Genomic DNA, 14,382 nt, shown 5'->3' on the forward strand with positions numbered 1-14,382 from the left:
TCACACATAACAGCACCTTTCAACCCAACTCAGCCCATCCAAAACCACTCTGAGACTCAATTCCCATTTTCTTCCCACCCAGCCTTCCCAGCTCGAGCAGCACCAAATAATTCCCCATGAAGTCTCACAGCTGTTATTTGAAAATTAAACTGGAAGTCACAACACCTCTCTGCACGCTGGTAGATCTTACACTTGGCATTTGGTTTATCCCAACACCATTCCTCACCCCCAGCCCTAAACCAACTTCCGTGGAGAACAATGCTGCTGGTTTATGTCCACAAGAGATTTATTCCCCCCTTTCCAGCAGCTCACAATGCCCACACCTTCAAGGGGCAGTAGCTGCTTGCAGCAAAGGGTTTCCTTCTGGTTTGTGGAAAGAAAAGGCTGCCCTCTATAATCAGGGTATTGTTCTCCCTAAATGGAGCCAGACTCTGTAAACAAGCTGCTCTGCACAGCCTGGGAGGGTGAATGCCAGCGTGTGTATACATACAGGCAGGGAATGTGCCCTGCTCCGAACAACAGTGAATTATGGTAATTCATTTCCTCTGCCTAAACAGTGCTAATAAGCTTCGGGAAAGGAGGAGGAAAAAGTAAACAAGAGTCCATTACAAAAAGATGAGGGGGAGAGGTAACCAAATAACTCCACCAAATGTCTCCTCTGGGGAAGGGCATCCACAGCTCAGACGGGCTCACACAGCCCTCCCTCCGTCCTGCTGGGGGTGGAAATGTGACAGCAACAACTTCTTTCCTTTCTTTCCAAAGGTTTCAGCCTGTTTTCACGAGTTCAACGTTGTGAAATGGGAAATGAGCCCCCACCAGTGCCCTGATCCACAGCAACTGCATCCCTGGGGGCTTTGCACTGCATGTGATGTGAGGGCTCCAGCGACCAAGCCAACATGAATAGTCAGAGCCTATCCGTGATTTTCTAACAGGAAAATAATTTCACTAAGCAAACTGCCATGCTTTGACTCAAAACCCTGATTAGCACAGTTTGAAAACAGGGCAGCATACTGTTCTGGGAATTAACTTGCTTGACCCCTAGTCTATAATGGCACTCAAATAATCTGTGAGTCAGACCAAGTTGAAAAACTCTTGGAAGACCACACTGAAAGAATTTACTGGATTTATTGGATTTTCTTGGATAAAAGAAAAATAAGCTTCGAACTCCACTTAGTCTGTGGCCTTCAGAAAGACAAGCTTTTTCTCCTGACAGTATCTAGAAGAGGAAGACTGCCTATGCTGAGCAGCACTTTTTGGATCTCTTTTTAATGTACTGGAAACTCTCAATAAATAGTCATAATTATTATAAATATGCAGGTCTATTGCTATGATTACTTTTGAGTAGCACCCTTGCAGTAGCTTTCTTCTTTGGTATTGATGGGAAAGTAAGGGACAGATTCCTAACCCTGTGAATCCACAATCCTCCTCCAAACAGGAATACTCAAAGGGAGGAGAGCCCTGAATTTAACTTCAATTTAAATATCCAAAGGCTACTTTACCAATTGCATACAAGGACTACTAGTCTGATGTTTTCAATGGTCTTTCAAGGAGAAGAATAAACCTGTGTAAATCACCATCACAAAATACTGCTTGAAATCCTCCAAACCCTCTGGCTTACTCCTGTTTGAGCAGGCAGGAAATCAGGAAAAGCATTCTGCCTTAGGAATACAAGCAGGACTTTGGTCCAGATAAAACACTGCCCCATCCCCACCTTATGGTTTCTGCAGCTCCTGAGCAAAATGCTCTCAGCAGCCTCCAGTGCTCCTCTGTATCTCAGACACAATCGCTGTGTGCTCAGAGCAAACACCTTCAGAGAGCAAACCCAGCAATCAACTGTCCCAAGCCACTTCCCTGCATATGCAGATATCTCCCTAACAGGTTCATGATTCCTTGTCAATCAAACAAGGCAAAGTAAACACCTGCTTACTGTCCTGGCCGTGACTAAGTTGGAAGTTTCACTCTCATTAGCCCTTAATGAAATTAGCCCTGGCAATACTGCATTTCTGATTGGCTGGGAACAGCAGGGAGGAGGAAAGATACTCATCAGCTCTGATCTGTTATTCTGGTTTTATATTAACTATTGCAGATCATGATGAACCCTCCCATGGCGTGGTGCCACCCTGCGCAGAACTGAAACTCAGCCTGGTCCTGTGAGGCTCCAGTTTCTGCTCTCTGGTAGGATTATATATTTAAATCCTACTCACACCTACTCAGCCACAACTCACTGAACCTAAAGGGACTATCACCTTTGTAATCCAACCCTGAACATTAAAATATCAAATGACTTATCAGAGCATGGAGCCTGATCTCTGCATGCTGGAGGAGCTGTCAACTCCTCCCCAGTTTTTCCATTTCAGACAGCCCAAAATTACATTAAACACTTCCCAATGTTACTTGTCTGGATAAAGAGACGCTGATATTGCCACCAAAATGTTGTGTCAGTCTGCAGAAGAACAGGGAAGATTTAGATTCAGGCAGAAGATGAGCAAGGTGGCTCACAGCACCCTCTGTCTGAAGGGTATCCCCACCCTGCAGGAGTTGGAGCCACCAGTTTAATACTGACTGGTCAACGACAAACAAGCATCCTCCCTTCCTTCCACAGAGTCTGGAGTATCCCTGGGCAGATATTCCACCGTGCTCAGAGGTTCATCCTGTTACTCATTAACCCTTCCATCCTTGACACGCAGTTCATACACCTGTAGCTCATCTGGCCCTTGCCACTGCTTAACCAGCAGTTACAGATGTGTTACAGATCTGTGCTAACAGATCTGAGAGTAAGCACAGAGAAAAATAACTTCCTCTGTTACTGCAGCTCACACAAATCCATTAGAGAGGAAGGAGGAGGGAGAGGAACCTGTTCACAGAGCTCCAGCATCTGCAGCTGCCTAACTCCAGTGCTTTGGCTTGAACAGCTTTCCCTTTTCCCTTCTTCGTGGTTGATTTGGCCTTGCCCCATTCAGCTCTGCCTAGAACAAAGGAGATTAAACATCCATACAAAGCAATAGTAAAGCGCAGCACAATGCAAGCATCCCTTTTACATTACAGGGCTTTTACTCAGAGTCACACAGTGGCCAAAAGCCAATCAAGTCTCACACCTGTATGTGGGGGCACCTGGGAGGGCACAAGGGATGACAGAGCCACAGCACAGACCTGGGAAAGCTGCATCCCAACATCCCCTTCAGTCACACACTGCCTGCTCGAGATCCTCTCCCTGGCACCAGCAGGCCTCAAGAGCAGGGCTACACTAATTAATCTGGAATAAATTTTATCTTGGAGGTTGGATAACACATTTCCCACCACGTTCCTCTCCAGCTTTTTTCCTCTCCCATATCCTGGGCAGAACTAAGCCCAAAGTTACCACAGAGATGTTGTTCCAGTCCACATTAATACCTCACTCTTAAGGTTATAATTTCAGGGAGTATGTGGAGCAAACCTAGCAAGGAAAATGTACATTTTTAAAAATGCCTGTTGCACAAATTAAGTCCACATTTCCCTATTTGTCTGCTGTTCTTGTGTTTTTATCTGACAGGCACAAATACTGACAGCTCCTAAAATACCCACACAAGTCAATGCCACCCAAGTGGCATCTAGGGTATGACACCTCTGGCATTACTCACTTGACAGGATACCCAAAACTGTCTGAATCTCTCATGAAATAAATTTACCACCTATGAGAAGAAATTATTTTGTGTCCCATCAAGCTGGAAACCACTTGTAGAGAGGCTGAGCACAGAGGTGCAGCCATCCTGAGAAACATTAACCTGCTCCAAGGAGCCTCTGTTCCCAATTTACATTTTTCTTCTTTCCTTAGTGAAGCTCAAAGTGAGTTTGAACACTTAATGGAAGAAGTAGCCTGGAGTTATTGGCTGAATTTCTTCGTGAAAATTGGAGTGGCTGGGATGAAATAACAACGTCAGGTTCCTTGCAGAGACGCTGTGTCTCTGCTGTGATACCAAGGGGACACTGAGTAATCACAGCAACCAACCAAACTCCACACAGCCCAGGTTTATTTCACTGGGAATGGGAGGGAAAAAAAATCAGAGATGGGAATGGATTTAGCAACAAACAGCATACACTCACTTATTTAATAACAGGCAATTTTTTGGGCCCATCCAGACAGAACACTGCCCACAGGATGGCTCTGTGTCTTTGGGGATAAACTCTCTGCAGCAACCCAAAGTTTAAGCAGAGAATTTTCAAATTGTTTTCAGCCCTGGCAGTGCATGCTTCACCCATCAGCCAGAGCTGGCAGTCAGTAGCAGCAAAATGTGCTTTTCTAGAATAAAAAATGGGAGTCCAAGCCATGCAGCCAAGCAGGTGAGCGGCACACTTAGCCCACATCCCCTCTGCTGTCACACATGAGGTGGTATCACAGATAATCTGAGTAAGTCACCCTTCAGGGATGGATCCAGAGCCCGTGGGAGTGAGTAGGAGTCACAGCACCAACACTCTCAGGCTCTGAATCAGGCCCTGACCTGTCACAACTGGCATGGGCTGCGCCTGCCTATCTCGTACGACATCAGGACAGCACTATCAGATTAATCAAGCTTGCTTTTGGAAATATTTTTTTTACCATAGTACCACAGTTGCTATACAGAGCAGCAGACTGAACAGACTTGCATCAGACAGAGGTGTTTGCAACTTTTGTATTCCCACTGGCTCCACTCTCAAAAAGTCCCTTACATGACCAAAAATGTTTCACCTTGCTGCAAAAGATTAGAACAGATAAACACAGCTAAATAGGTATGGGGGCGTTATTACCAGAGAAAGCTCCAAGTAAAGGCTGATTACAGAGAAAAAGACAAGGAATGGAAATCCAAATTAAATGTTCCAAACAATATCAAATGCATTTTAGTGTGAGCAGCCCGCCAGAAAATACAGGAAGAGGTCAGATGAAAGACAAATTACTTGAAACAAGACAAAATGAGGAGAGTAATGAAAGAAATGTAAGAAAAGAGCATTTCCACCAACTCCTGTAATGTTGGGGTACATTTGCACAGATCCTTTTGGCAGCTTGGTTTTACAAGTCACTGCAGACACAAGTAGGAGCTTCACATCTTAGGAAAATCAGCTGCACCAGTTCAAATCTCACTGGATAAATAAAGCTATGACTAAAGATTGTTGGGTTTCTTTTAATTCAACCTAGGTGCAAGAGGATCTCTGCATTGTTATTTTCCACCTTCAGTGGACACACACTATTCCATGATGAGTGTTGTGCACCCAGATGTACCAATGTCACTTATGGTGAGACAGACACTCAAAAAGGAATTATCAGAGAGGATATTGGAAAAGATCAGCTCTATCAGCCAATTCATGTCAAATGAAAACCTTCATCTTTAGTTAATAAATTGGCACTAATAGCCCCAAATCCTGACAGCTCCTACTTGCTAGCGTGTCACTTCTTTTTCAATTTCAAATTATATTTTTTTCCTGAAAAATACAATTTCCTGTAATTTCTCAAGCACCACTTCATGGCATATGAAAGTTGCTTCTGTGGCTAAGACTCAGGCTGAGGAGTCCAGCCTTTGCTGTGTGCAAGTTCATCCCAGAAAAGAGACATTTGGATTTGCTGCTTGAGTCTTTTAATGAAGGTCAACGAAACATATGGACTTGGAAAACAGAGTTATAAAAACTTTAGGGAAAATCTAGATGTATTCGAGCAATTTGCTGAGTTTTGTAATATTCCTAATTAAAAACAAATAAAATCAACCCTAATTTTCCAGTATGACGCACATTGAATTTTATGTTTAAACTCGGCCACAATTTAAAGCGGCCGACGGCCTCAGAAGAAGGGAGGAACCAGCGTTTAAAAAAATAACCAGGATTTTCTTAGCTCTTCATGTTGACTCTAGGTACAAGTCATGCTGACAGATTATTCATGAGCAAGTTCCCCAAGAGCAATGTACAAAAAAGTGCCCCAAATTTCTCCAGAAGATGTGCTGTGACTTCCATGAAATCTGCATCAGGCTGTTAGATCTGAACATGCTTCTCTTTCACGAGCGAGAAATTACCTAATCATTCTATCTGGTAACAACCACTCAACAAGAATAAAGGTGTAAAATAGAAGCCAATAACCATCTCTGTCACATTACCATCATTTATATTTTCTGTGCTTACTGAAGGACTCTTATAAACCCTAAAGTTACAGAATGGGAATTCTGTTCATCAGAACGAAGAACTCAACTTCCGAGAAATAAAAAAAACACCTCTAGCAACCAATTCCCTTTTCTTCAATATTAAGAGAAGCCAAAATGGCACATAACATTATTTTTGCACGAAACCATGGAATGTTGATGTGGCCCAATCAGCAAATTCCCCGTGAAGCAGACACCAAGCAGGTTTGCAAGCCAAGGTCGCTCAGAGAGGTGCCAGAACAGAAAGCAATTAAGGTCCCGTTCTTCCCCTCCCTACGCAATGCACCGAAAATGAAATCAACATCCAAACTAATTAGTTTCCAGCAGAATATCAGTTTACTTGCTAACAGGAGGGTGGTTACTGCTCTTACCAAAAACTCCTAAACATACCATGCAAAATCTTGCTCAAGCCACGGGACCAAGCCAGGCACATCCCAACGTTACCATATACGGTCACCAAGGCGAATATGATGGCAACTTGACAGATTTGGAACAAATATTGCGTTGTCGGTCACTGAGATAACACAGGCAGGAAAATATCAGATTGTATTACCTGTGTCCAGCTGGAGGTGTGGCGTGGCAGGAGCTGCATTGCTGCAGGACATACTCACTAAAGGTTAGTGACCCAGGGTGGCATTAATCCCTGCAGAGGAGCGCCAGCACAGGGCACTGAAGATTTTATGCCCAGTATGGGGCTGCTTGGAGAGAGCAGGAATGGAATAACAGGAGGGATGAGCTGCTGGACCTGCACTGCTATCCCAGGTTCAGAGCAGGCATTATCTGTCGAGGCTGAGAACCAGGCTGAAGCTGCCAGGCTGAAGCCCCACACCTTGGCCATCAGCTGGAAGGCACAGTCCCTCTTAGAAAACCCCAGCACTCAGATTTGGTTCTCCAGGAGTGGGTTTTGAGGACACAGACGTTCTAGTCTTCAGCCACAAGGGAAAGAAGGGGCTTGGATATCTACCAAAATAGCTGCCGAGGAAGACTTTTTTGGTACAGGACATCCCTAGCCTGGAATAAGGTTGGCCACTGAGAGTTATTCTAGACTAAGTTTTTTTGGAAGGGTTATTCCAGTGCATTTGCAGGGGTACACAAGCCCTTAGTCAAAGATTTTCAACCCCAAAAGCATTGGTTCAAAAACAGGCAGGGCTACCTCACCCCTAATCCCTTCAAACACAGTTCTACCACCTGTAGCTCCAAAATCAGACCTGCTCTCTGTTTTCCTGAGATACTTCAGATGTTCTCCCTCTTTTCTTAAGAGTTTATCTTGGTCTGCTAAGATATTCCCTTTTTGACAGTGTCTTCTACATCAGTGATGAGATCTATTGGTGGGACAGATCCAGCAGGCACAGATCCGATTCTGGAAAAACGCCCTTTTTTGCTGGGAGGTGGGGAAAAAAAAACCTGCTGGCTAAACTCAATCAGTCATTCCTGCAGGGCCCTTTGCCTTAAAAGGTGTCACCTAAATAAAGATGTAAAAATAATACAACGCAACATTTAATGCAAGATTGCAGCTGAGCATTCAACTGTCAGGAAATATCAAAGCTGGAGCGCGTGGGCAACTTAACTCTGCCCCCTTGTGCAGATGCACCACGGCACAGCCCTTCCCCAAGCACAGGCTCAGCATCCAGCCAGCTCCAAATTAACATCCTGATTACAGCACAACCTACTTTTGCCTAAAATGAGAAGAAAAGAAGGACCATCACTTTCCCAGAGCACCTCCTCAGCCACTTCCTCACCTGATGGCCAGCAAGCACCTACTGAACTTCTGATGCCTCGGATCAGGAGGCGCCAGCACACTTCAGGCCACGCGTGTCTAACCTGCAGTCAGGACACAGGTACTGAAATGCTGTTTGGCCAAAACAAAGAGCCCTTCTTCCTCCAGGGACGAGCCTCACGACCTCAGGCTGAGATTTGGCCCAAGGACTGCCTATAAAACCTGAGCGACTGCGGCAGGTAACGTTCACACACCTCCAGCGTTCAGAAAAACTCTGCAGGCACATGAAAAACCTGGCGCGTTTTTCCAAGAACCTGAAATTATCCCAGTGTAAACACCTAACAATTGGAGATATCTGTCAGCACAAAGTTTCAAAGTTCTGGGAAGTGTCTCATCTCTGCTCACAAGTTTGATCTTCCATCTACGTCCTTCACTATCAAAAATGTTCTCCTTCTTAAGGAGGTCTAAAGCAGGACTTAAATGTCAGAATTTTGTCTCTGTTTTCACAGCAATGACTCCTTTTTCTTCTCTGCCTCCCCTCTCTTAAATCAGCACATGAATGAATGACATTTTTCATGGGTTTGGCCCTGGCTTTTAACCTCTATTTCTTGTTAATTTTAAACAACCAAAACCATCTCTCCATTCACTTACAGCATGGGTCTTTCCAGCTCTGAAAAGTGTTCAAATAATCCAATTACCAATATGATCCTATCAAAGTTATATTTAAAGGACCTTTCCACAAGAAAAATAATGATGTCCTGAAATTACTGCTGTTAATTTCCTGTCACTTCTTCACATGACAACAGCCCACAGTGCTTCTCTTTCCAGGGGCAGCAAGTATAAGAGCAAGACAATTACAAACCAAATTTAAACAGGGTCAGCCAGTAAAGGAGCTGATACTCAGCTCACATCAGAGACAAGAATCTTTTTGTCTTCTCCTGCCCACTTCAGATCTTTTCCGGAACTCCACCAACTTCTCAGGTCCATTGCAATAAAATACATCCATGAAGTCATCTTAATTCACACACTGCTGCCCATCGCCCACAACTTAAACTGAGTCTCCATTGTAAGCCTTGCCTGGAATTCAGACTTGAAGGAATTACAGCCTATATACTGTTTTCTTTTTCATTCAGCTTCCAGCCAAATCATTTTATAGTGCTTTTGCCTCCATAAAATATTTGCTTGAGAGCCAATGCCAAAAAGGAAAAAAAAAAAAAGCAGTGCACTAAACCAAACTTGAGTTTCCAGAGTAATTCTCCCCCTCTCCTTTCCCACCCTCACCCCCAAGATTTATTTTTGGCAAGTTACAGCCCAAGTGAAGGGCAAGTTTAAACCTTTTAATTTGGAAGTCCTTCACACTGGACGACTTCAAGGTCTTAAAACAATTCACAAAACTCTGAGACTATGGGGAATTGCAGTTGGAGCCATCTGCATCCTAAAGCTGTACCCCTTTTCTCCTGGAACATTGCAGCCCCTACTTTGTGACCAGAGGCAGGGGAGCTGAAATCCTGGATTCCCATCCAGGCTTTCTAAGGACAGCAGCCACCAAGGTACAGCACAGGCAAAATGCAGGAAGCGCCACCGCTCCTTGCACTCTGATCCCAGAGCCTTGCTAAAAGCACCTTGCCATAAAGAAACGTCTTTTTTTTCCTACCCCCATCATTCCCAGGTCAATGTATTTCAGTTTGCCTCTGGAAGGGTAACCTGTTTATTGAAATCTGATCAACTGCTGGAGCCTCGGCGCTAAAATACGCTCTGGCTGTTGGGAACTGTCATTTGTCTGTCACCGGGGCAGTTAATGGATGTGTTTGTTTAGTTTGTAAGTGGGAATACACAGGGCAGGGGCTGGAGGGATTACAGGAGGGGAGAGGTATTTCTGATCCACAGAGGAATGCAGTTGCTTTTCTTTAAAATTGTCTGTGTATTTTTCCACAGGCACCAGAAAAGCCCCTGGAAGTTCACCTGTGCCTCAGAGAGCTCAGCAAAGCCGCAGCGACCGCGCTGCATCCCAAACGCTGCCCCAAACCTCGCAGGTAGGGAGGGACACACGTGGGCACGAGCCTGAATCTCTGAGCAGATAAAAAACGTGCAGGGGACGAGTCCCTGCTGACAGCAACTCCCTTGGGGGGTCCCTCCGGGTGTTAGCAGAGCCCACGGAGCGGAGGGAAGGGACAGAGCCACAGGGTGAGCGCACCAAGCGCGGTCCCCTTACCTCGCGCCGAGTCCGAAAACGCAATTATCCCTGCCAAAAGGAGCGCCAGCTGCAATTCCATTTTGAAAACCAGATCCCGCCGTATCGCACAGGCTACTGTCCTCTCAGACCTGGAGGCTGGAAAAAGGAGAGCAAAATAGTCACTGTGGGGGAAAAAACCCTGAACAACCCTCAACTTTGCAGAGTTTTAAATCCTATTGAGAAGACTGGCAAGAAGAAACAGCAAATGAAAGAGCAACGTACTTGTAATTCATTCCTTGGTGCTCAGTGAGTAAAACTTTGCCCTCCTCTCTGCTTTAGCCTGATATAAATCAAGAACCCACTGAGGCCAGTAAGCTTCTCTAAGTTTACAGTTAATGCATAATTCTTTAGTGTCCTGTGCAGAACCAGTCTGGAAGGCAAACAAAACGCTAGCAAGTGGCCATAAAACAAGATTTCAGGTTAACAATTTGCGGAGGAACTTGGTGGAAGGGGGAGGAGGAATGTTACCTCTCCCATCAGCAGCCCAGAAAACTTTGTGTTGCTGCTCCAGTGCCCCTCAGCCAGGCTCCGCTCTGGGTACGCGCCTTGCTCCACTCCGACACTTCTCTGTACAGCACTGATTCCTCCTTTCCTCCTCTTCCCCCACCCATCCCCGGCACGGTCTCTCCACCGACAGCCCCACTTGTTTCCGTGGGCTCCAGAGGTGCGTCCCAAAGCGCAACCGCACTCAATTACCCAGATTCTTGAAGATGCCTTCGCTGCGATACGCACGCCCGGGGAAGATCAGGTTTACATTAATTACACCCCATTCTCCTCCTAAAACTCTCACTCTCTAAACACTGTCTGGATTCCTCACCCTTGTAAACTCCCCGCTTTAAACGCCCCGTGCCCCCAGGACACACAACAACCGGCGCACAGCATCCAGCGCGGCGAGCGCGGCCGCTCCGCCGTTCGCTGCGCCGATCGCGGCAGCGGGGCCGCCGGCGCTGCCCGGGGCTCGGCGCTAACGGGAGACTCGCCGCCGGGGCCGGGGTCGGGAAGGGAGGGAGGGACGAGCGGGGGGACACCCGGCGCGATGCCAGCTGGTGCTGCCCCGGGGCTCGCAGCTGTGCGGGACACGGGCGGCGCGGTGTGCCGGTGCGGTGTGCCGGGGTGTCCCGGTGCGGTGTCCCGGTGCGGGCACACTTACCTCGGCTGCTGCGGGCTCTAACACCGCGCGCTGGAGCCCATCCCCGCCGCTCGCCGCCTCATGCCCTCCGCGGCCACGGCGCCCCGCGGGCGCTCCGCCGCCGGCCTCTACCTCATGCCCCCCTCCCCGGGGCGGCGGGGCTGCCTGGGCTGCCCTCCCCACGGAGCGGCTCTGCCCCTTCACCGGCTTCTAACAACCTCCCCCCTTCGCCCCCGATTTTTTTTCTACTCGGGAGTCACGGGCGAGGAGGTCAGGGAAAGGGGGGAACCTTGTAAATTATTTTTTTCCTGCTTTCCGGGCCGGGCTGAGCGTGTGTGTGCGGGGAGGGACAGCGGGGACCTGCCAGAGCCTGCGGGGCTCCGCGCCGCGGGATGCCCGGTGATGCCGTCCGGCGGCTCGCCCAGCCGGAATCCCGTTTAAGGAGCGAGGGGAGGAGGGGAAAGGGGCTGGGGAAGGGGAGGGGAGGGGGGGGAGAGCCGGGGAGAGAGAGCACCCGGCGATAAAGCAACTTTCCCTGCAGGGCTTTGTGGCGGCGGGGGCCGAGCCGCCGCGGAGGGAGGGCGGCGCGGGGCCGGCCCGCTGCAAACTTCGCACCAATCCCCGGAGCCCCGGCAGCCCCCGCCCTCCGCCGGGCCCGCTCCCCTTAACCCTTTGCGGGCGGTGCGGAGCGCCGGGAGCGGGGAGCGCGTCCCGCAGCCGGGCCCGGCGGTACCGACACCGCCGTGCCCCGAGCGCTGCCCTCCCCGCAGCCCCTAAGCCCAGCGGCGGTGCAGACCCCGGAACCCACAGCGCCCCTCTGATGCAGACCCCCGAGCCCACAGCCCGGAGCCCACAGCGCCCCTCTGATGCAGACCCCCGAGCCCACAGCCCAGAACCCACAGGGCCCCTCTGATGCAGACCCCCGGCCCCACAGCCCGGAGCCCACAGCGCCCCTCTGATGCAGACCCCCGACCCCAGAGCACGGAGCCCACAGCGCCCCTCTGCCCCGGCCGTGGGAGCCCACCGCGCACGCTGCCCCGCTCTGATCTCTCGGCTCGGATGCAAATGATGGCAGAAAGAAGCTGGCCTGAACTAAACTAAACCAAGCGGAAAATAAACTGTGGAGATGTCCGTTCCTTATATTAACTGTTACAGTTATTTATTGTTTACTTTGAAGCGCGATTCGGCTGATGCATCCGCTCTTACAGCAAATCACTCTTCATACAGGATCAAAACCAACCTGGCAGAATTCACCAAACAGACTAAACAAACGACAAGAAAAAATACTGTCTCAATGGCTAAACTTTCTGTATCTCAAAAGAAATACCATTACTGTTGATGTTATAGTTTCTTAGATCTCTTACTTGATATGCTCCAGCATGAAGACCTCCTTGGAAACAAAGTTGTCTCAGTACTAGTTCAATGTGATAGGCACCAGGAGAACGCCTAAACCAAGCCAAGAATTAGTTTGAACATCTGCCTTATCTGTTTTGTTAGGATTATGAAATCACACCCTCTATTTTTATTGTTATTACTAAATATTTTTACTGAGTGGTTCCTGACAACGTCAAATCTTGATACACAAAATCAATGTGAAAAACATGTAAGACTAAACATATAAACCCCTTGAGCCAGAAACAAAGCGGCTGACAACACTGTTTTTGTATTTTACATATTTATATCATCGTTTTTATCATTAAAGTTAATTTCAGCTGAGAAATCCCAGATGGACTCCTCCTCCTATCAGGCAATAACTTCAGCCTCATTGATTTCAAAGACAGTGTTGGCTGAGGGAAACCTTCAGGACTTAATCCACATGGTCACGTTCATGCCATGCCTTCTGACAAAATCACTCTAACTTGCAGCAGAACGAGAGCTCGTCTTCATGCTACATCTCAGGGGATGATGTGTAAAACACTTCTTTGTAACATTTCCCAGCCATTTCACCCCAAAGGAGTCAAGGTCTGTCCCAAGGACATCACACACAGGTGATCCAGCCCTAAAACCATCTACACAACCTCTGTTTCCCTGCAGACTGAAGTCCCAAGCAGCCTCAGCTCTGGTGCAGATGTTGGTCATTGGTTCACAGACAGGTGTCCCACCAGGTTAGAGGGACCTGGCTGAGCTCCTATTCTGTGTCCTGTTTTTTGGGTCACACACAGAGGCCGAGGCTTAAATCCCAGCTACACCATGACTATCTTGGGTGGGCTCTCTCCAGGCCTCAATCAGCCTTGAAAGAAAACATCTTCTTCCAACCCAGGCTGTGCCCAAGCCCAGCACTGAGCACCCAGCTCAGGTTGGACACAGAGGATAAAAATCCCCTGATGGATCCACTCCTTCCATCCTCACTTCCTTATTGAAAATCACACGTGTGCCTTTGGAGGCTCCAGCATCTCCCAGACTGAGAATTTCTCCTCGCAGTACAACTATAAAGCAGCAAAATCTCTCCTGCAGCCTTCCACCAGTGTGAAGGTCTGGGAGATGAAGGATTACAGAGGTGGAACACAAGAAGTTAAAATTTATTCAGGTGCCTCAACACCTTCAGATGTCCTTTAAGCCCCTTCCTTAAGCATACAGAGGCTTTTTAAGAACATGATTACAAATGATGTTGCAAAGGGATTAAAAGGGGCAGAGAATAGAGCCCACATCTTCCATACCCCAGGCTAAAATAACCAGAAAAGAAACCTTTCTGACATCAAAATTTCAGCACTATTTTTTAATTTTTTTTCAGAGGCCTGAAAGAAAGTCTGAAACCATGCTGTAGGCTTCATCCATCTCAGTCCCAATACCATAGCAGAGGAATAAATGTAAAATATTGATACAAGAAAAATAATTAATATTCCTGAAACAGCTCCTAGTTTATCAGAAACAAAATCTTGTATTGTTTTCCCAACACTTGTACCTAAAAAAGGAAACGTGCAGAGCTGTGTTTTTCTTCTGGGCTGGCTGTAATTTGCAGGATGATTGAGTAGTCTGAAAGTCAACAGCCCCAGTTTGCTCCTGCACCCCACGGTCCTGAGACAAGGCTGTGGGAAAGCAGCTTTCTGGAGCTGACAAACTAAAACAAATGCTAAGCAACAAAATACAAAATCTGTGTCTCCACATGGCCCGAGAAGCAGCCTAACAGTCCATTTGTATCCAGTTGTCCCCAAAGCCCTGTTTCCGGACC

General features: G+C 47.6%; 1 protein-coding gene across 3 annotated transcripts in view; it reads right to left on the reverse strand.

Moving 5' to 3' along the window:
• The window catches only part of FGFRL1 (fibroblast growth factor receptor like 1), a 170,190-nt gene extending 158,444 nt beyond the window's left edge, over window positions 1-11,746 (reverse strand). Inside the window, exons 1-2 of one of the 3 annotated variants that reach the window (XM_005490836.4) lie at window positions 11,235-11,746; window positions 10,064-10,180 (exon numbers count right to left, since the gene is read on the reverse strand). In XM_005490836.4, coding sequence (XP_005490893.1) covers window positions 10,064-10,124 — 61 coding nt within the window. In that variant the 5' untranslated portion in view covers window positions 10,125-10,180; window positions 11,235-11,746. Of the gene's footprint in view, window positions 1-10,063; window positions 10,181-10,552; window positions 10,688-10,901; window positions 11,195-11,234 lie in introns of those variants that run through there. The other 2 variants (XM_074540502.1, XM_014269738.3) reach the window with 2 other exon arrangements.
• Between the last annotated feature and the right edge of the window lie 2,636 nt (window positions 11,747-14,382).

The sequence above is a fragment of the Zonotrichia albicollis genome, chromosome 5, assembly GCF_047830755.1.
Source record: "Zonotrichia albicollis isolate bZonAlb1 chromosome 5, bZonAlb1.hap1, whole genome shotgun sequence".
Classification (NCBI taxonomy): Eukaryota; Metazoa; Chordata; class Aves; order Passeriformes; family Passerellidae; genus Zonotrichia; species Zonotrichia albicollis.